Here is a 20,208-nt window from a genome sequence, read left to right as displayed (position 1 = left end):
TTACTAACATGGATAGGTACTGGGATTATATGAGTGGTCTGGATGCAATCCATTGCCCCCAGAGTTCTGGCTTCTTCCACAAATCTCTCCAATTCATCCAGGTTCTTTCGTTTCACACCTTTTTGTTGAAAAGCACAATTGTAATTTATATGAGATGCGGGCAAAATGCAATGATATTGTCTCATACTTGAGGTTGTTATTTATATGAGATGCAGGCAAAATGATGTGCTATTGTCGCTTGGTTTATATGCCAATGTCTTATTTATATGGGAAAAGGTTTGTTGGTCCAATCACTGAGTTGATTCAATCACTAAGGCAAGAGTTGTACAACGAGCCTTACCATCAAATTAATTGGAACAAAACCCGAAATACAGTTGCAAAGGTTGGTTAAATCCTTAGTCTCTATATCTTGCATTTGATTTTTATGTCATAAACCTCCATCTTAGATCCCACTTAAGCAAATATAAAGATTTATGACGAAATAATGTATACATGAAACTTATACAATGTGCTAATTTAGGAGGATCTCTACCATCCACATCCGCTTATACAAGATTTGCTATGGGGATTTCTTCACCATGCAGTAGAGCCTCTTCTGACCCGCTGGCCCTTTTCATTGTTGAGAGAGAAGGCACTTAGAGTTGCAATTGATCATGTTCATTATGAGGACGAGAACACCAGATACCTTTGCATTGGAAGCGTGGAAAAGGTTGTCACTAATTAGTGTTACAACTATAATCAAAATGCAATCATCTAGATCATACCAGTTGATGTGTGCTCTATGAACTAATTTGTCAAGGTCATATGTATTATAGGTGCTATGTTTGATTGCCTGTTGGGCTGAAGATCCGAATGGGGAAGCATACAAGCTTCATCTAGCTAGAATTCCCGACAACTATTGGGTTGCTGAAGATGGGTTAAAAATTCAGGTGAAGTGAGCATGTCAGTGCAAATCACATATACCTAAAGCATGTACTCGTGCCTAAAGAATTGCCAAATTTTGATCCATTTGAAATCTTATCTTTTGTCTAGAAATGCAGTAATGATTCCAACCTTATGTCATGCAGAGTTTTGGCAGTCAGATGTGGGATGCGGGTTTCGCAATCCAAGCGATTCTCTCATGTAATTTGAATGAAGAGTACGGACTAACATTGCGTAAATCACACGACTTTGTGAAAGCTTCACAGGTCAGAATACATGTCAAATACCCCTTACAAGGTTTGATGGTAGATAATGCTTGAACATAATCATGATATTTGGCTTTAACAAAATTGTGTCATTTTCTAGGTTCAAGAAAACCCTTCTGGTGACTTCAAAGCTATGTACCGACACATAAGTAAAGGAGCATGGACATTCTCAATTCAAGATCATGGTTGGCAAGTCTCTGACTGCACAGCAGAAGGGTTGAAGGTAATGCCTCACGTCTACTGAAATATGTGCATTCTAAAGTCTTAAATTCTCATGGTTCGTTTAAAGGAAAAAATTTAGCAAAACATTTACTTTTGTAGGTTGCTCTGTTGTTGTCACAAATGTCACCGGACCTAGTTGGGGAAAAGATAGAGACAGGGCGATTTTATGATGCTGTTAATGTCATTCTCTCTCTACAAGTAAGGATTCTACAATACATATTCAATTTTTGAATTTAACAAAGAACATTACTTGTTTCTTGTCAGATTTTCCAATTCACTTTTTCCATTTATTATGCTGCTTGACTTGAATAATTGACCTTATATTTGCCAATGCAGAGTAGAAATGGTGGTTTCCCAGCTTGGGAGCCTCAAAGAGCATTTGGATGGTTGGAGGTAACTTATCTAACAAGCCAATTGATTTGGTCTATTCATGATTAGTACGAGAAAACATCGTGTCAACCCAATACTCACTACTACAAAATTTGTATCTATTTGCAGAAGTTCAACCCGACAGAATTTTTTGAAGATACTCTTATTGAGCGAGAGTAAGATATCTTCATAATAAAAACAATGGCCACATAATTGGTCGCTCTTTGCTTCCTAACATCAAAATTGTGTCACCTTATAATAGGTATGTAGAGTGCACTTCATCAGCTATTCAAGGGTTAGCGCTCTTTCGGAAATTCTATCCCAAACACCGTAGAATAGAGATAGACAACAGCATTTACAAGGCAATTCAATACATTGAAGATGTTCAAGAACCTGATGGATCTTGGTAGTTTGTTTTTTCAACATGACATTCATGAAAATGGAAAAAAAAAATGTTCTACATATTCCTGCAGATTGTAATTTTTTTATTTTTACTTTTCTTTTGGCTGATGTTCTTGTTATTAAAGGAGATTACATAAAAAGATCTAAGCAAGTTTAGCACTAATACAGGTATGGATATTGGGGAATTTGCTACACCTATGGTACATGGTTTGCTGTAGGGGGACTGGTAGCTTGTGGCAGAAACTACAAAAATTGTCCAGCATTGCGCAAAGCTTGTGAATTTCTACTATCAAAGCAGCTACCCAATGGTGGATGGGGAGAGAGTTACCTTTCAAGCCAAAACAAGGTACATAGGCAATTGATTTTCCAATTTGAATGTGAATTACTAAAAAACAAGAGAAAAGAAAAAGAAAACGAGGGTGAAGTGAAAAGGGACAACTAAAGTAACTTGCTCTTTGGAACAGGTGTGGAAAAATATTGAGGGAAACCGTGCAAATTTGGTTCAAACTGCATGGGCTGTGTTATCCCTCATTGAAGCTGGGCAGGTTATCCATCCATCGTTGTCTCTTAAGTTATTCTATATATTAGCATTAATGAATTACATCTTGAAATTATTCATGTCAACATGGGTGTAGAAATGGTTAAAAAACTTAAGAATCTAGCAAATAGTGGATGACAGTGGAATATATTCAAGAATATAATGCATGTTAAAAGAGAAATATGCACATAGATGTCATTTTGGAGCTTAAAAACTGAATAGAACCCAAGTTGAGTTGGAACAATATATGCATATGAATAGAAAAACTAGGACTTAAAAAAAAATTTACAGGGATGAAAGTTAGAAACTGCTTTATTAGGAAGCATGATCAATATGCTGATTCTAAATGTTTTTATAAATTTTTAGGCCAAGATAGATCCAACACCAATCCATCATGGGGTAAGGGTGCTGATCAATTCACAAATGGAAGATGGTGACTTCCCTCAGCAGGTAATTCACGTTTATTCAGAATGCAACACTTTCAGTTATTTTTTGTGTCATCTTAGTTGTGTGCTTTTCTTCTTTTTTCTCTCTTTTATCGCTTCGTTTCTTTTCTAACAATATCTTTCTGCATACCAAATTATAATTTCAGAGATAACATAATCTATGGTTATTGGCAACAGGAAATCACTGGAGTATTTATGAGGAATTGTACATTAAACTACTCATCGTACAGAAACATCTTCCCCATATGGGCTCTTGGAGAATATCAGAAGCGAGTTCTGCTTGCATAATATCTAAATGATCTGATCAACAGAGTATAGATCGATCGATCATTCTTGCACCTAAATAAAGTTTATACGTAGTTCTCAAGCACTTTGCAAGATTGTAATATGTGTGTAATGGTGCAGTTGCTTCGTGTAAGCACGATCTCTATGAAAAGACCAAATTCCTACAACTTACAACTCAATAAGGTACCATAATATTTGTGAATATTAGATTTTATGTACTGTGTGGAATAGAATTTCAATGTATACTTCCTTTGTGAGAACCAGGAGTATATATAAATAATTAATGAATAATAGTTATAAATGTGGCACCCATGACCCTGACATACAAAAACTCGGGAATCGAGACGCCCGGATGATGACAACACGGTCATGCATCCCAGCGATAAGTGCCAAGTGTGTGTACATACAACAGTGTACAACAAAGCAAAGCATCGGATAATTTAAATAAGTTGATTAAGTACCAAAATTGTTTAATACAAATTCGCCTAAAACAAAATGCTTTAAAGAGTAATACAATTATCCCATAAAAACTTAATAATTCTAAAATACATAATTCAACAAGCGGGAAACAAATCCCAAAAACGAGTGAGTGATCCCAAATCACTCCTCTGGCGGAGCCACATCCTCAGGCTCAACATCAGCATCTGTAACAAAATCTACAATACCATAAAACGGTACCACAGGGTAAGGAATACCACATGAGGTGTGAATCTCAGAAAGTAACAATCCAAACAACCCACGAGATAAAAATATATTGATACAACCAACAATTATGCATGCAAATGATGGAACATGCATTAGACTCCAAAAGATCATTTTTCCTGAAAATAGCCCAAAACAATAATCCACCATTTTCTCAGAAAATGATTCACATAAAATCCTTTTATCCAACACACGTCATTTTCCCAGAAAATAACCTAATAATCAATTTTAACCGTATGCACCATGATCTCCCCTAAGGACCATCCACAAACCCTAGCTCCCTTGTCACACCATAGGTAATGACCGTTTTAGTGACTTTATAACCCGCAAGCAAGAGAGGCCACAAAGTTGGCATGAGAGCGTTACCGTCCCGTCTGATCCCGTTGTCGTCCAGCGACAACCTAGGGACATCACTCAGTATATTCTGCTCCCGAGTGACCAAAGGAGCTCCACTGAGATAATATCCCATCTTAGCTTGGGGTCATGATACACACGTACCCAAAAACCATTTCACACATGAAAACCTAGTTTTCAAATATACACATGAACATGTATGCAATTATGTGAAAACCCAGTTTTCATTTACAAATATGAACATGCGTGCAATTATGCAATGTATAAGACATGACACAAATATCTAATAGCCAACAAGTCTCAGCATAATCCACTCACACAACAACTCCATCCACCAATCCAACCGACCCCCTTACTCCTCGGACTCAGTCCGGCACAACCAAACCAATTCACAGTAAATTTGAGTTAGCATAAAAATACATTTAAATCTCAAAAGTTCTTTAGAAATATACTTACAATGCTATAATATAATTTTTGAAGGATCACAGAGGTGCTCGAAGTGGTGGTACAGTAATGTAACAGTGCAAAATGGACAAGGGTCATGAGTCTCAAAAACCCAACTTTTGAATGGGAACAAACGAAGACTTGAGATGGTTAAGGAAGGGCTTAGGGGTGATGGTGAAGCTACTGGTGGTGGTGGTTGGCCGTGGGTGGTGGCGTGGGCGGCAGTTAAAGGCCAAAACACCCAAATCGAAAATGGAGATGGATGGGCTTTACCGGTGGTAATTCAGAGGAACGTCAAGCAACTAACAACATATTGGTTGTTTCACGCATGTTGCCATGCACCACCCTTCATGTGCTTTCACCAATCCAGCCATGCGTTCCACCATGTGATAGCCACTGCCCGAGCCTCACGAGAAATCGCACAACCACCACCGAAGGGTAGTTACACTGCCAAGCTCTTCCACGCCACAACCCACACGATTGGCCCTTGCACGACGGAAGACACTAGTTCCGAACGGAAAGCCGCCAGCCATTGTCCTCTGTGAGCTTGGGTGGGATAAGTAGCTGGGAGGCCGCCGGTGTTGTGGTGAAAAGGTGGTGGCCAATGGCGGCGTGACGGCGACGCTGGAATGAAAAATGGCTGCAGCTTGAAGTCGTGCGTGGGGGCTAACAACGGTGAGGGAGGAGCTGAAAATGGAGGGGGAAGGTTGCAGGCCGGAGGGGAAGAAAATGGGAGGGGCAGTGACGGCAACAGACGGCGCAAGGCAGCGCATTAGGATGAAGAAGAAACAGATGGGGAGAGAAGGGAGGGGTGTCGCGTGGGGGGGAGGAAAATGTAGAGGGAAAGAGGAGAGAAAGGAAAATAAGGAAAAAGAGAAGAGAAGAAAGAAAAAGGGGAAAAGAAAAAGTGAGGGAAAGAAATGAGATCCAATCCTCACAACTTGGGTCACAAAATTGATCCAACAAAAAGAATTTCAAAACAGTAAGTTGAATAAAATAATTTAAACGTAGCTAAAATAAATAATAATAAAAATCCAACAACACAATAATTTTAAAGCCCACAACAAACTAATTTAAATTAAAGAGCAATTTAAGTGAAAAATAATAATTAATATTAAGAAAGCATATCAAAATAAATTTCACAACTTAAAAATCATAAAAATAAACCAATGAGAAATCCGATGAACTTAAAACAAGAGAACCAATATTTAAATTAATTAAAATAATCATTCAATTAAAATACACTAAAATACGGGGTATCACATATAAGCCTTCTAGTTTTTTTTTTTTTTTTTTTAATTCCTTATAAGGTAGTGTTCATAACTTTTCTGCATCATATGCTTTGCAAACTCATTAGATTGCACTCCCCAGGTTTATTTAGGGTATGTTTGGACACTTGGAGTATGTTTGGATTTTGTGAATGGTAATAAAATGATTTGAGTAAGAATATTTTTTTTTTCAGTTTTGAAAGAGGAGAGAGAAAAAGTTGATTAAAAATATTATAATGTTAAAAAATTGTTTTGAATTTTGTAAAATTTGCATTGATGTTTGTGTCTTGTTTTGAAATTTGTAAAAATTGCATAGGTTTTTGTATTTGGATAATAATTAAGTAATGATTAAATGAAAAAACTGAAAATTTGAATTTGAAAAATGTTTAGTTTTTGTGTGACGTTTGTGAATAGAATTATAAGGATTTTGAGAATTCTTTACCTCTCCAAACATGCTGAGAAACTTCCCACCTTGTCAAGATGTTGTTGTGATGATACTATCGACCTTTTTGTTTAGTAATGATATATATACAACTATTTTTGTTCAATCTCTTTGCAATGGTGAGAATTGATTATCCAAAATCGAAGAATTATAAGGACAACTGCTCCATACCTAGCAAATACTTCCTTATGGATAACTTTCGCACACAAAGACCATTAATATGTTATGGCCATATTATTTTGACAAAAAATTAGATTTGGATGCTAGATTGAAGTGGGCTACACCTTGAATGGAGTGAATTGCAATGCTTGTGCGGGATACAACCAAGTTGAAAGCAACGACCTTGATGGTAGAGAGAAACCAAGTTCTGCATCCTTGTGAGCAAAACAAGGATTTAATGGAGAAGAGAACTAATATGTATTTATTTAAGAAACTAAACTAATAGAAACTAAATTAATCTACATCCCATTAATTTATTTAAGAGAACTGCTATTATGTCGTCCCAATTATACCGTTCACTTTGTCCTATTAATATGGCGCCACCATTTGGTGCCACATGGTATATTAAAAAAATAAAAAATTTGAAATAAAATAGCATTCGAAAATACAAAAAGATAAAAAAATGAAACTCTAGATTTCTCCTATCATTTTTATGTTTGTATTTTTAATACCACACATCAATTAATGATGCAAAGTGAGCGACTATTAACCACATTTCATTAATGTTTAATTGTTTACTCATTCCTCGGAAGCCACAGTTTATGTGACGTGAGCAGTGGAAATTAAAAACAAGCTAGCTGCTATGATCATGTCGAGTTACTCGAATATATTCATATGATGGTGCAAGAATATTAACAGACAAGTGACCATGATCTTGCACGTTTGCTGGTTTCTAATTAACAAGCTATCTATATAGCTAGCTGACAACGCTCATGTACAACCAAATTGCAAATAAAAATGATTATGGTAGAAAAGTAAATGGGGCTCCATTTATCGTTGACACCAATGCTCCAAAAAAGGGTCCAATCGGTTAGAAATTGAACCCATTTTAGTAAATTTTTTGACCAATCGTTCACTAAATCGTTTCAATTGATCGATTTAGGCCAATTCTAACGTCAAACGAAATTTAGATTAATTATGGTAGATAGTTTCAACAGATAATCGAAATAGGGAAGACAAGATATTCGCTCAAAACACAAAAGAAAAAAAAATTCAATTGAAAATTATCAAAACTTCAGAATCTCCACCCAAACCCACAAGCCAGGTTGAAATAGCTGTAGATTCAAAAAGTCAGGATTTTACCAAAAATAGAAAAGTCCTAATAAACACACCAAAAACAAATACGTAAATAAAAAAGCAATCTGTCAAAAATCTGCCAAAGTCAGAATCAAAATAACTTGCTGACCAAGAAACGAAATATTACTATAACAGGCAAAAAATATCTAAACTTGGAGATTTGAAGGGGAAAACAATTGAATTTGGGCTCGAAAAAGATGCACACCGAGCATAGCTGGGTGACCATAGCATGCCTGCACCGAAAAAATCTTTTTGAATTGGGGTCATATGTGCGACTCCGATATCTATGCCCAAAGTTATGCTCAAAATACCATTACATGGTCAAAACTCCCAATCGTCTTGAGGTAGTTTAGTGCCATCAACGTGTAATTTAACTGCTTAACATCATCTAACTCAGATCCCCCTACATCAAATTCTAATTGATTTTAGATTGATTTGAGCCAATTTCAATCGATTCAAAACTATATTTATTTTTAATTTGTCTAATAACTGAGTTTTTTTTTTTTAATTTTTGTACAAAAATATGATGAAACTAAATATATAATAACTTTTTCATCATTGTATTCAATAAAAATCGCATAAAATTGAAAGATAAAATATATAGTTTTTTATTTTCTTTAGTTGAACAAAACAATTAGGAGAAGAATGCATATTTTGTATTAAATTTATGGTTGTGTATAGAATACTAAATTTGCCATGTGCTTATAACTTGATGATCTTTATCTTCTTTGTATGAGGCAAAAAAATGTCAACAATTGAAGTTGAATATAAAAATTACATGCTCAATGAAATTATTTAGATTCATATCATATTTTGATTCAAATTAGTCAGTGAGTTTATATTTTATACTCTTTTTATACATGATATTAAATGTTTGAATATTATTATGTATGATTTTTTAATAATTTTTATCAACATTAAAATAATCGATTGAAAATTGTTATAAATTGCATGATTCATTGAATTGGATCTTATTCGATACTTCTGAACAATCTAGAACTAGAGAAAGAGTTATCCTTAGCCCATGATGGACGATAATAAATTGGATGCAAAATCCTGGTTTTCCTATAGTTAATTAATCGATTCAGTTCAGCCATTACTAATTACGTTTTAAATAAAATAAGAACTCAAGTTTTATTATGTTTTCTAAGGTGCGAGTCTTGAACCCACACTTTAATTGAAAGTCAGTGTTAAGCTCACCTCTCTCGAAAAAGTGAGGAGAGAGAAAAAAACAAAAGTGAGATTTTTAGGTCTCCTCATTTGAGGGACCTCATGCCGTCATGGCTATTTCCATGGCCCTGCCTGGAGGCACCACGCCGGCAAGAAGACCAGGTCCTTCGTTGACCTGGTCATGGCTATCCCTCAACTTTTGTCGAAAGTTAACCTCCTGATGAGGCCCCCCAAAATCATTGACGGTCAGGTTTTTTTTATGTTTTCAAAGGAGGAAATGGTACTTTCAACGACTCTGTGACGCCCCGACTACCACGTATAAAAACGTGAGAATTGTGACGTCGAGATGATGACAACACAGGTCACACATCCTAACGAAATATGCTCAAGTGTGTGCAACATGCAAAAATGCACACTGAAAGTCGCAGCGGATAAATTAAAAGTAGTCAACTAAGTACCAGAATTGTTTAATACAAATATCCAAAATAATAGCCGTTAAAAAGTACAGTTATCCATTAAAAATATAATAGAACTCATATACATACAAGAGTGGGAAACAAATTCCATAATCCAAAAGCAAACACATGTCATTCTCTTCACGGAGCCGATCCCTCAGGCTCTTCGTCCTCATCTGCATCAAAATCTACGATACCATAAAACGGTACCGCATGTAAGTAATAACCCAAACAACCCACGAGATAAAAGTGCATTAATGCAACTAACATGCATGCATATGATAAAATCATACGCCTTAACCTCAAAACATCATTTTCCCTGAAAATGAATATTTTCCAACACACGCCAAAATCTCATTTTGGCCCAAAAATATAATCCGTCATTTTCCCATAAAATGATTCACACAAAAACCAACCATTTATTGGACACTGTAGGTGGGAATCACAGGCAAGACTATACCACCATCCTTGCCTACCACCATCCCTACCGTGTGCACCATAGGCTGGAATCACAGGCAGGACACAACCAACATCCCTGCTTACCACCATTCCTATCGCGTGCACCGTAAGCGGGACTCTACCACTATCCCTGCTTACCACCATCCCTACAATTCATTTCCACACAATGAATACTTATCAGAGCACTGTAGGTAGGAATCACAGGCGAGACTATACCACCATCTCTACTTACCACCATCCCTATCGCGTGCACCGTAGGCAGGAATCAAAGGCAGGACACAACCACCATCCCTGCTTACCACCATCCCTACCGCGTGCACCATAGGCGGGAATCGCAGGCGGGACTCTACCACCATCCTTGCTTACCACCATCCCTACAGTCTCTTTCCTTTTTATCACATGAAAATCTAATTTTTAATAAATACATGAACATTAATGCAATTACACGAAAACCCAGTTTTCATTTACAAACATGAACATGCGTGCAAATATGCCATGTACATGAAACAACACCAATATCCAATAACCAACTATTGACAACACAATCCAATCACACAAACAACTTCATCCTTCAACCATCCGACCCCTTTACTCCTCGGACTCAGTCCGGCATAACCAATCAGTCCACAGTAAAATGAGTTAGTGCAAAAATACATTTAAATCATGAAAGTTATTTGGGAAAAATACTTACAGCGCTTTAATATAATTTTTGAAGGATCACGGAGGTGTAAGAAGTAGCGGCTCAGTAACGTAATAGTGCAAAATACATTGTGGCCGTGGGTCTCAAAAATTCACTTTTGAACGGGGACAAACCAAGACTCGAGATTGATAGGAAAGGGTTTAGGGATGTCGGTGAAGTTAGTGGTGGTGGTGGTTGGCCGTGGGTGGCGGCGTAGAGGGCGGTCGAAGACCACAAAGCCCAAAACGGAGATGGAGATAGATGGGCTTCACCGGTGGTAGATTGGGGCTAAGGATGGGTACATTGGGTTACTAGGAGGTCGAGGATGAAGTGGTGAAGAGATGGTGGCCAGAGGTGGCGCGATGGCGGCGCTGGAGAGAAGAGAAGGCCGCGGCTTTGAGCTGTTCGTGGGGACTCACGGCGGCGCGAAAGGAGCTGAGAATGGAGGGGTGTGATCGCCGGCCGGAGGGGAAGAGGTTGGCAGGGGAGGTGAGGCACACGGCGGCGCTGCGGCGGCAGGCTGGGTGAGGCGACGCAACGCATGGGGAGGGAGAGAGGAGAGGCCTTCGTGCGGGAGAGGAGAGAGAGAGAGGGAAAAAAAAAAAGAAAAAGAAGAAGGAAGAAAAAGAGAAGGAGAAAAGAAAAAGGAAAAAGGAAAAAGGAAAAAGGAAATATAAAGGGAAAGAAATGAGGTCCAATCCTCACATCTTGGGTCACAAAAATGATCCAACGAAAAAAATTTCAAAACAGCATCTCAATTAAAATAATTTAAACGTAATGGTAAAATGAAAATAAAATAATTAAATCCAACAATCAATTAATTTAAAAAGAAGAACAATTTAAATGCTTAACAATAATTAATATTAAGGAAACATATCAAATTAATTTTCACAATTTAAAGATCATAAAAACAAACCATTTAAAAATCTGACAATTTTAAAACAAGGGAATAAATTTTTGAATTAATAAAAATATCATTCAATAAAAATACACTAAAATACGGGGTGTTACAGACTCCATTAGGTATTCACTGGTCTTGAAGTTTCTCAGGTAGAGGCCTACACTAGATGCAGTAAGATTATTCATACATAATAGATGGGGATTAGGGGGGACCGGGGTCGTCTCCTCAATGAGAAAAAACAGATGGTGCACGATCGGAGGACGACTTCAACAACGATTTTTCACGGGAGACAAGTGAGATAAATGGTGTGCCTTATAGAGTTTTCCACTGGATGTCGGGTTACACAGAAGAGGAGGAATCTTTGATAGTCCCGGTCTGGGTAATGCTTCTAGGTTTACCACCAAAATTTTATCATGATTCTATTCTCAAGATATTGACAGCACCACTTGGGAGCTTTATTCGATTTGATAACTCTACGCGATGTGCGACCAGAAGGGATGGCACACGATTTTGCTTAGAAATGGATGCCTCTCGGCAGCAGATGGATCACTTTTGTATAGGGGCACCGGGGTCTAGTTTTAAGCAGGAGGTGGAGTTTGACACCCTGCCAATGTTCTATCTGTCCTATAAATGCAAGGCCATAACTCACGGACTTGTAGGAAAGGCAATAGCAATAGAGACCTTGAAAAGGCAGAGAAACAGAGGGTTGTCAAGGAGTACCGTGAACTCAGAAGGGGTCCAAACGTTGTAGGGGTGAACGATAACACGGTAGGAAGAAATGTGATAAAGACTGGGGCGGTGGAAGTAGAGGGGAACTTGGTAGAGAAAGAAAACTAAGATAGGTAAGGTTTAAATGATATGCAAGATGCACAAGGAAGAAATGATTTACAAGATGACATGCAAGAGCAAGTTGGGCAGGAACAAGAGTTTCTTAGCTTGAAATCCCCTGCTAACAAGGAAGATTGTGTTATGGAAACGCAAGAGATTATACTAGATAGTTTGAAACAATTGTTTGGCATGGGCATAGAGGGGACCATGAAACACAAGAACAAGACGAAAGGGTGGAGGATGTTGTTCTAATTAAAGACATGCCTTTGGAAGATTCGGGGCATGAGAAATAAGATGGGGAAATCATGGAAGAGTTCCAATCTTTGTCTGGTTTTGAGGGGGATGGACTAAAAACAGTAGTAGGGAAAGAAAAGGATTATTTGTCAGAGGAAGGAAATATTGGAGCAAAGAAAAGAGAAGCTAAGGGAGAATTGAGCACATCTAGAAGCACAAAACAGGTAATTACCCGCCCCTCAAAACTTAATTTATGATAGGTTCAATTTTGTACTGGAATATCAGAGGCTTGGGCACATTAAGGGGAAGGTTGAAGAAGCTAATTAAAAAGTTTAATCCCAAAGTAGTAGTGCTAGCAGAGCCTTTCATTGATGAGAGGAAGATGGGCAATCTAATGAAGTACCTATGGCTGGAGAATGGTTGGTCTAACCAAGCTAAGGCTGGGCAACTTTGGTTGTTATGGTATAAAAGTGTAAATGTGAGCATCGAGTGAAAGAGCAATCAATTCATTTTGGTAAAGATGTTGGAGGGGAGAACGGAATTCCTAATTATATTCGTATATGCTAATGTAATTATGGGCTTTGTAGACAGTTATGGAGGGACTTAGAGGAGGAGGCCAAACTTACCCCGAATGGTCCTAGGGGACTTTAATGTTATACGAATTGATGATGAACGAAGGGGAGGTGCTCCTCGTCCTCTGAAAGCGATGGAGGAATTTAATTCCTGGATCAATGGCTACGAGTTACTGGAATTAAATTTCCAAGGTAAGAGGCTAACTTGGTGTAACAGGCAAGAAGGATTAGCAAGGAGTTGGGCTCGGCTAGATTGAGGTTTTTATAATACTAAGCTCTTAGACTTGCTCCCTCAAACGTTATTGATTTACTTGGGGCGTAGCACCTCGGACCACTCGCCAATGATAGTCTCCTGTGATAAGAAGTCCCAAAGGTATGGGTCATCCCCGTTCTGTTTCCAACAGATGTGGGTGGACCACAAGGAATTTTTCCCATATGTCAAACAATGATGGAAAGAGGAAGGGCGTGGTAAAGGATTGGAGAATTTGACATTTAAACTGAAGCGAATGAAGCAAGCCTTTAAAACATGGAACAAGGAAATATTTGGATGTGTGGAAATAATGATCTGAGATATGGAACTGAAGATTGAATTACTAGAAACTTGCCTACTAGAGAAATATGAAGAAACAGTGGAATAGAACCTTTTAATCTCAAAAATTGAGCTGGATATCTTGAAGAACAAAGAGAAGTCTATGCTTGCGTAAAAAGCCAAGTTAAATGGCTAAAAGAAGGTGATAACAATACGCGTTTTCTCCACTTGGTTTTGAAGAGAAGGCAGCAAATTCAAGTAAATCAAATGATCAAAGTCGATGGAACTTCATACGATTCTCCAGAGGCAGTCCATGAAGGAGCTGTCCAATATGTCCAAGAGTTATTGAGTCACAGAGGCGAGGGGGAGCTTCCAGAGTTGAGCCCGTTAATTGACAAAGAAATAACGGTAGAGAAGAACAAATAAATCACCAAGTGCCCAGCAGTGGAAGAAATTCGGTAGGCCCTTTTCAGTATTCAATGGAAAGTAGTCTGGGACCAGACGGATTTGGTTCAGGTTTTTTCGGATCATGCTGGGAATTTGTACAAGGGGATGTGCTGGGCGCCGTAAATGAATTATTTGAAGGAAAACAACTCCCAAGGTTTTATATAGCATCTTATGTGACTCTCATTACCAAAGTACAGCAGCCCACCAGGTTTGAGAAATTTAGGCCTATAAGCCTATCTTCTGTGGTTTATAAAATATGTTAAACTTGGGAGCATTATTAAAGTTGCAGCAACTGTTTGGTAATTTAATTTTCATTAGCCACTCACAAAATGTAACTCTTTTGTTCCTTGACAATGTATACTACCCAATCGGCAAGTAGACAGACAAACCACTTTGTGGCAAGTGCATTTTCGGTCTTATCCCCAACCGCTTCAGAATCTTCCGTGAGTTTAATGTATCCTTCGTTTTGCCTTCAATTGACATTAAAGTTCCCAACATAGACTAGCTTGTTTTTTTCTCAACAAGCGTAACATTGAGTCTAGCCACAATTTTAATGTCGACCAATATAGGAGTTTGAAAAATATACTCTTTTTTGTCCAACTCAACTCATTTGCAGTTCGTTTTCTCTTCCGTTACTTTTTACCAAATTCATTACAAACAACATCTACCAATTGATCAAGTACATCTTGGCCAGACAAGTATGGTGGAGGGTGCCTCCATTCAACAATACCATCAAACATCCTAGAATTTCCACACAATCTATGGTCACAACGTAAAAATCGACAATAACCCATCACGCATACTTTCCTCCCATACGTAAGCCGTTTAGATTGGGTATGTTTGTTACAAGCTGAACATGCCATTTTCCCCTCAGTACTCCAACCTGATAAGTTTCCATAAATAGAAAAATCATTTATTGTCCGTAACACGGCAACATGCATCTTGAACGACGTGTGTTGATGAATCAAATGTTAGGACCTTATTCTCGCGCCCACAAATCTTTCAATTATGCAATCAATGGCTGTAAGTGTACTTCTATATTATTTCCCAGTGATCTTGGACCTGGAATAGGCAAACTCATAATGAAATGTGGATTCTTCATACACTTCCAAGGTGGTAAATGATACAGTATAAGTACAATTGGTCAAGTACTATGACTAGTACTCATGTTCTCAAACCAATTAAATCCATCTGTTACCAACCCAAGCCTCACATTATGAGATTCTTTAGCAAATCAAGGGTTTTTCAAATTAAATTCCTTCCAAACTTGAGAATTAGCAAGATGTGACAAGACACCAACATTCCTGATTCTGGATGATGAGTGTCATGTCATGTCTACAATCGTTGCAAATGACATAAATAACCGTTGTAATCTAGGTATCAATGGAAAACGAGGTACGACCTTTTGCAGCACATTCTACTTCTCAGATATCCATATTGATTCATGAAAAATGGGACACTCGTTCAATTGCTCATTCTCTCGCCAAAATAAGACAGTGATTTTTACATTCATGTATTACGTTGTAATCAAACTCGAGTCTTTGCTTCAACTGTTTTGCTTCATAGAAGTTACAAGGTAAAATATTATCTAATGGAAGTGCCTCTTTAAATAGCTCCAGTAACATATTGACAGCCTTAACTATAAATTACAACTTATAGTGCATTCTGCATCCTAGATTTAACTCATACTGTGAATCATTCCAAATGCGTGCAAAAGTCCTGTTATGGCCTACATCATCTGAATTTTATGTGTCCGTATCACCTTAATCCATAAACATTCCCACACTAATGTCATTTAGCATTTCCTCCATATCCTCATCGTATTCATCACCAACAATCTCTAGATGTATATCTTCATTGATATCTTCTTTTTTTCATGTGGAGGCTCAAATGACGTTGAATACGGTTCAACGTGTAAGACTCAATCAATATAAACTTGGTCAGTACCTTTGACAAACAGATACTCTCTTACCAAGTCTATCTTATGAGAATGCAAATTCTTGCATTGTTGACATAGGCGTTTAATACGCCCATCACTATTAATTGTACAGGATGTGAACTCCAAGAATTTCTTAACACATTCAACAAATACATTGTAATCCTCACCCAAGCGATCTCTAACTCGCATCCAAATCTTATCCATGCCTAATACCCTATTACAAACAATCACATGGCCATCAACAAGCATACATGTATCTAACATATTGTGCAATTTCAACAAGCAAGAATAGTGGTATAATACATCGCACCACACAACAACCTAAATCACCCATTTTCAAGCTCTATACGGTTGTTCCCCACCGTCACTAATTTCCTATGTACTGGGAAACTCAACTAACCATGTAGTAGATCAGTTACTTCGAACCAGACAACAGATACTAAGTGTGCTAAAATAAGATTTACATGCTTCAAATAACATGATGAAAACTTATGTTGAAAAGAGAAGAGTTGAAAGGGAGTTTCAAGTGGGGCATTTGGTGTACCTCAATTTACAACCATATCGTCAGATGTCCTTGATGAACCGTCGTAATCTGAAATTGTCCCCAAACTTTTATTGGCCTTTGAAGGTGCTATTGGCCTTTTATTGACCTCAATTGAAAGGGACTTTTATTGGCCTCATTTTACAGTCATACCGTCCCCAAGCAATAAAAGTCGTTGCAATAGGTTACAAGTTTTGAAAAAAAAATAATAATAACACCCCAGACAAGTCTGGGGTGTGTTTAAGAAATGGGGAATGTTGTTTATTTCCCATTTCGTGCTTGAGAGAGAGAGAGAGAGAGTGCTTGTGAGAGAAAGTGATTGTGAGTGAGAGTGAGGGACCGACAGAGCCATAGAGTGAGAGAGAGAGTGGCATGAGAGAGAGAGAGAGAGGGATAAATATACACCTAGAGAGAGAGTTTCTGTAGAGAAGTGAAGGGTAAGACCCTGTGAAAATCAAGCCCTAGCACAAGCACTAGCTCAGCTCCATCACCTCTCTCTGATCTGCGCCTCCTGCAACTCCTTTGCTTACTCTGGAAGGTCCAAGTATTTCTTTGTGTGAGGGGTTTGTTGAACTCAATCTTTGGCTTCAAAACTTGTATTTTTTATTTGTAGTTTATAGTTTAGATGTTAAGGTTCTTGTTTTCTTCTTGACATTATTGGTTTGCATAGATTTGTATTTTTCAGGTTTTTTTTAGGTTTCTTTCACGGATTTTAGCTATTTGGAAAAACATTATTCAAAATATAAATTTGTTATATCTTGTTTCCCCAATATGTTTTTTAGTTGAGAAAGATAAGTTGAAGCAAACAAGAAAAAAATGATAAATATAAATGACCCTTTATATTTTGATTATATTGTGATTATATTATGATTTGTTGGATTATATTGTGATTTGTGGGATTATATTGTGTTTATGTTGTGATTTATTTTATGATTATATTGTGATTTATAGGATTTTATTGTGATTGTGTTGTGATTTATTAGATTATATTGTGAATTGTGGGATTATATTGTGATTTTTGTGATTATATTGTGATTTGTGAGATTATATTGTGAGTGGCATATGTGTGATTTTTGTGATTATATTGTTATTTTTGGGATTATATTGTGATTTGTGGGATTATATTATGTTTATGTGGTGATTTAGTTTTTGATAGGAAATTATAGGAATAATTAAATTACATAAATTAATTTTTTGAAATCAGAATATATAATTTCTTAGATTTTGAATAAGAATAACATACTAAGATCAAAATAAATAACTAATTAATAATGTATATTAAGATTAAAACCTTATATCTAATTAATAATCTATACTAAGATTAAAACAAAGAAGTAATTAATAATATATACTAAGGTTAAAACAAAAAAGTAATTAATAATATAAAGCACAACTTACATATCTAATTTAAATCTAAATAACTATATCAATTTAATTAATAGTAATCTTAAAATGCTAGGAAATTAAAACAATAACCAATTAAACAAATATCTAAGTCCATATACTACATTTAGGACAAAACATACTGTCACCGAATATAATTATGAAAATAAGGTCATTTTGTGTTAATAAATTATGTCAACATGCAAATGGATATTTTATTTTCTTACTATTTGTTTTAATATGTTATTTATTATGTGTTTTCTTCCTAATTGTTAAAAAAAATAATTGAGATGCAGTTAACTTTTAAAGAATCTTTTGCCAATGATATGAACATATTTACGCAGTTCCTTGACTAACCCTATCATGAACTAATTCTTGTAGTACTGTGTTAGAAAAGATGAGACCGTCTATTTCCTATCAAAAAAATAAAAAATAAAAAAAATAAAAAAAAATAAAAAAAAAATAAAAAGAAAAAGAAAAGATGTCTCCGGGGTCTCCATGGGATTAGCTACTTTGGCAGCAAACAAATTGGTCAACTTCTTTTTGCATGTATGCTTGATCTCTCACCTTGTACGTACATAATTTAATGGCCTCGACATTAGTTATCATCTTTAATGCATGTGGTGATTTATTTGTTTCACCAATTCTGTTACGTACAATCGCCTCTTGCATAACTCTATGCAATCGGCGTCTTTTTTATGAAAAAATTTATTTTTTTAACATTTTCGTCTTCTTATCATTTTGTTCCTTCTCTGTTTCTTTATCAATTTTTTTGACCTTTTTCTTCCTCTCTCTACATTTTCAGCACTTGAGCTTTCTGAGATTTGAGCCCTGCATATAGTCTTCACTACATCTTTTTTTAGCTTTTCCATCCTCTCAGGCCTCAGCCTCTTGAAAAGCTTCTCATCTAGCCTTCCCAGCCTCTACCATGGCTAATGTTGGGAGGGAATTCAGAAGTTTCTGCGCTCTTGATAATCCAACTTGTCACAAAACCAAAACATTTTTTTAGGCACAATAGGCCGAAGTTATGATTCAAACCCTCTGGTAAATGAATGGGTTCAGATCACTAGTACTGAAGAAACAACAGCATATACACCAAAGATAAAGGTTCCGGAAGTCGAACTAACAACTGCCTGAGCAATAATATATATACCAATCAAAGCAAAAGATACAACAGTCCAACACATCAACTCAGGATATATATTTGCACAGTCGGCAACTTCTTATTTCATGCAATGAGAACAGTCAGGACTAATTAGGTACTCCTGTGTATGTCAAAGTGTCACACAGTATACAGAAGGGGATTCACATCTCTTCTAGATTCTTCTGAAGTTTGTAAACCTACAAAAAAATCTCCACAAGGAAAACCCGGATGGGTACAGCAGGTCTTAGTAGGCAGCAACTCCTCTGACATAGAGTTGTTGATTGCTGCAACTTCAAGAAAAAGGTAGAAGTGTTTTGAATCCTTGTGTGAACCAATCAATAACACCTCATAAGTCAACATGCCAACCAATCATCTCGCCTCGAAATCTGGAAGCAGAATACAACAACTATGAAGAAGTGCAGAAAGGACTAAGCATGAGTGTAAGTAATGGTGTCTATGGGGGCAATCTAACAAAAGTTTTTATCACAAAGCAACTGATTGGCGAGCTTGGTATTTTCTCATTTACAAGACAGCACAAACCAAAACGGCTAAAAGTAATATCTCTAAAAGAGAAACAAACAATGTCAGTTTATTATAGCAAATCTTAGTTAATGTTGTTTGGGTTAAGATCTAAAACCCTTATCGGTTTGACCACACACAACTTGGATTTTTTTGGTCCTTTTGTGGACATATACAAGAGTATCACCTATGCGTGCCGGTCAATTTCTTTAATTGCATGAGCTTTGTTTTAGTTTTTTCATAAGTCATTGCAAGCTTGATAACATGGTATCTAGCGCATGCTCATTGCTAATGGAAGGGTTTACTATCTTTTCACGTCAGGAAAGTTGGGCCTCTGCATCTTCTCTAACTGGCGTAACTACTGTATAGAGATTGTTATGAGGTGGCTTGAATTCTGATTGAACAGTGCAAGTGTCGTAGGTTCGCTCGAGCGGAGGTTCACTCAACTCGAGC

At 36.9% G+C, this 20,208-nt stretch overlaps 1 protein-coding gene across 3 annotated transcripts in view; it reads left to right on the top strand.

Annotated features, from left to right (window-relative positions):
- LOC121242723 (lupeol synthase-like) overlaps positions 1-20,208 on the top strand; it is a 59,185-nt gene that overhangs the window by 12,499 nt on the left and 26,478 nt on the right. Inside the window, exons 6-19 of one of the 3 annotated variants that reach the window (XM_041140667.1) lie at positions 17-101; positions 216-382; positions 632-709; positions 816-929; positions 1,068-1,187; positions 1,288-1,410; positions 1,509-1,607; positions 1,746-1,802; positions 1,908-1,954; positions 2,041-2,184; positions 2,349-2,526; positions 2,645-2,725; positions 3,085-3,168; positions 3,342-3,576. In XM_041140667.1, coding sequence (XP_040996601.1) covers positions 17-101; positions 216-382; positions 632-709; positions 816-929; positions 1,068-1,187; positions 1,288-1,410; positions 1,509-1,607; positions 1,746-1,802; positions 1,908-1,954; positions 2,041-2,184; positions 2,349-2,526; positions 2,645-2,725; positions 3,085-3,168; positions 3,342-3,452 — 1,488 coding nt within the window. In that variant the 3' untranslated portion in view covers positions 3,453-3,576. Of the gene's footprint in view, positions 1-16; positions 102-215; positions 383-520; positions 710-815; positions 930-1,067; positions 1,188-1,287; positions 1,411-1,508; positions 1,608-1,745; positions 1,803-1,907; positions 1,955-2,040; positions 2,185-2,348; positions 2,527-2,644; positions 2,726-3,084; positions 3,169-3,341; positions 3,577-20,208 lie in introns of those variants that run through there. The other 2 variants (XM_041140665.1, XM_041140666.1) reach the window with 2 other exon arrangements.

Source organism: Juglans microcarpa x Juglans regia, chromosome 8D (genome assembly GCF_004785595.1).
Source record: "Juglans microcarpa x Juglans regia isolate MS1-56 chromosome 8D, Jm3101_v1.0, whole genome shotgun sequence".
Lineage (NCBI taxonomy): Eukaryota > Viridiplantae > Streptophyta > Magnoliopsida > Fagales > Juglandaceae > Juglans > Juglans microcarpa x Juglans regia.
This window is presented reverse-complemented; position numbering and strand designations above follow the sequence as displayed.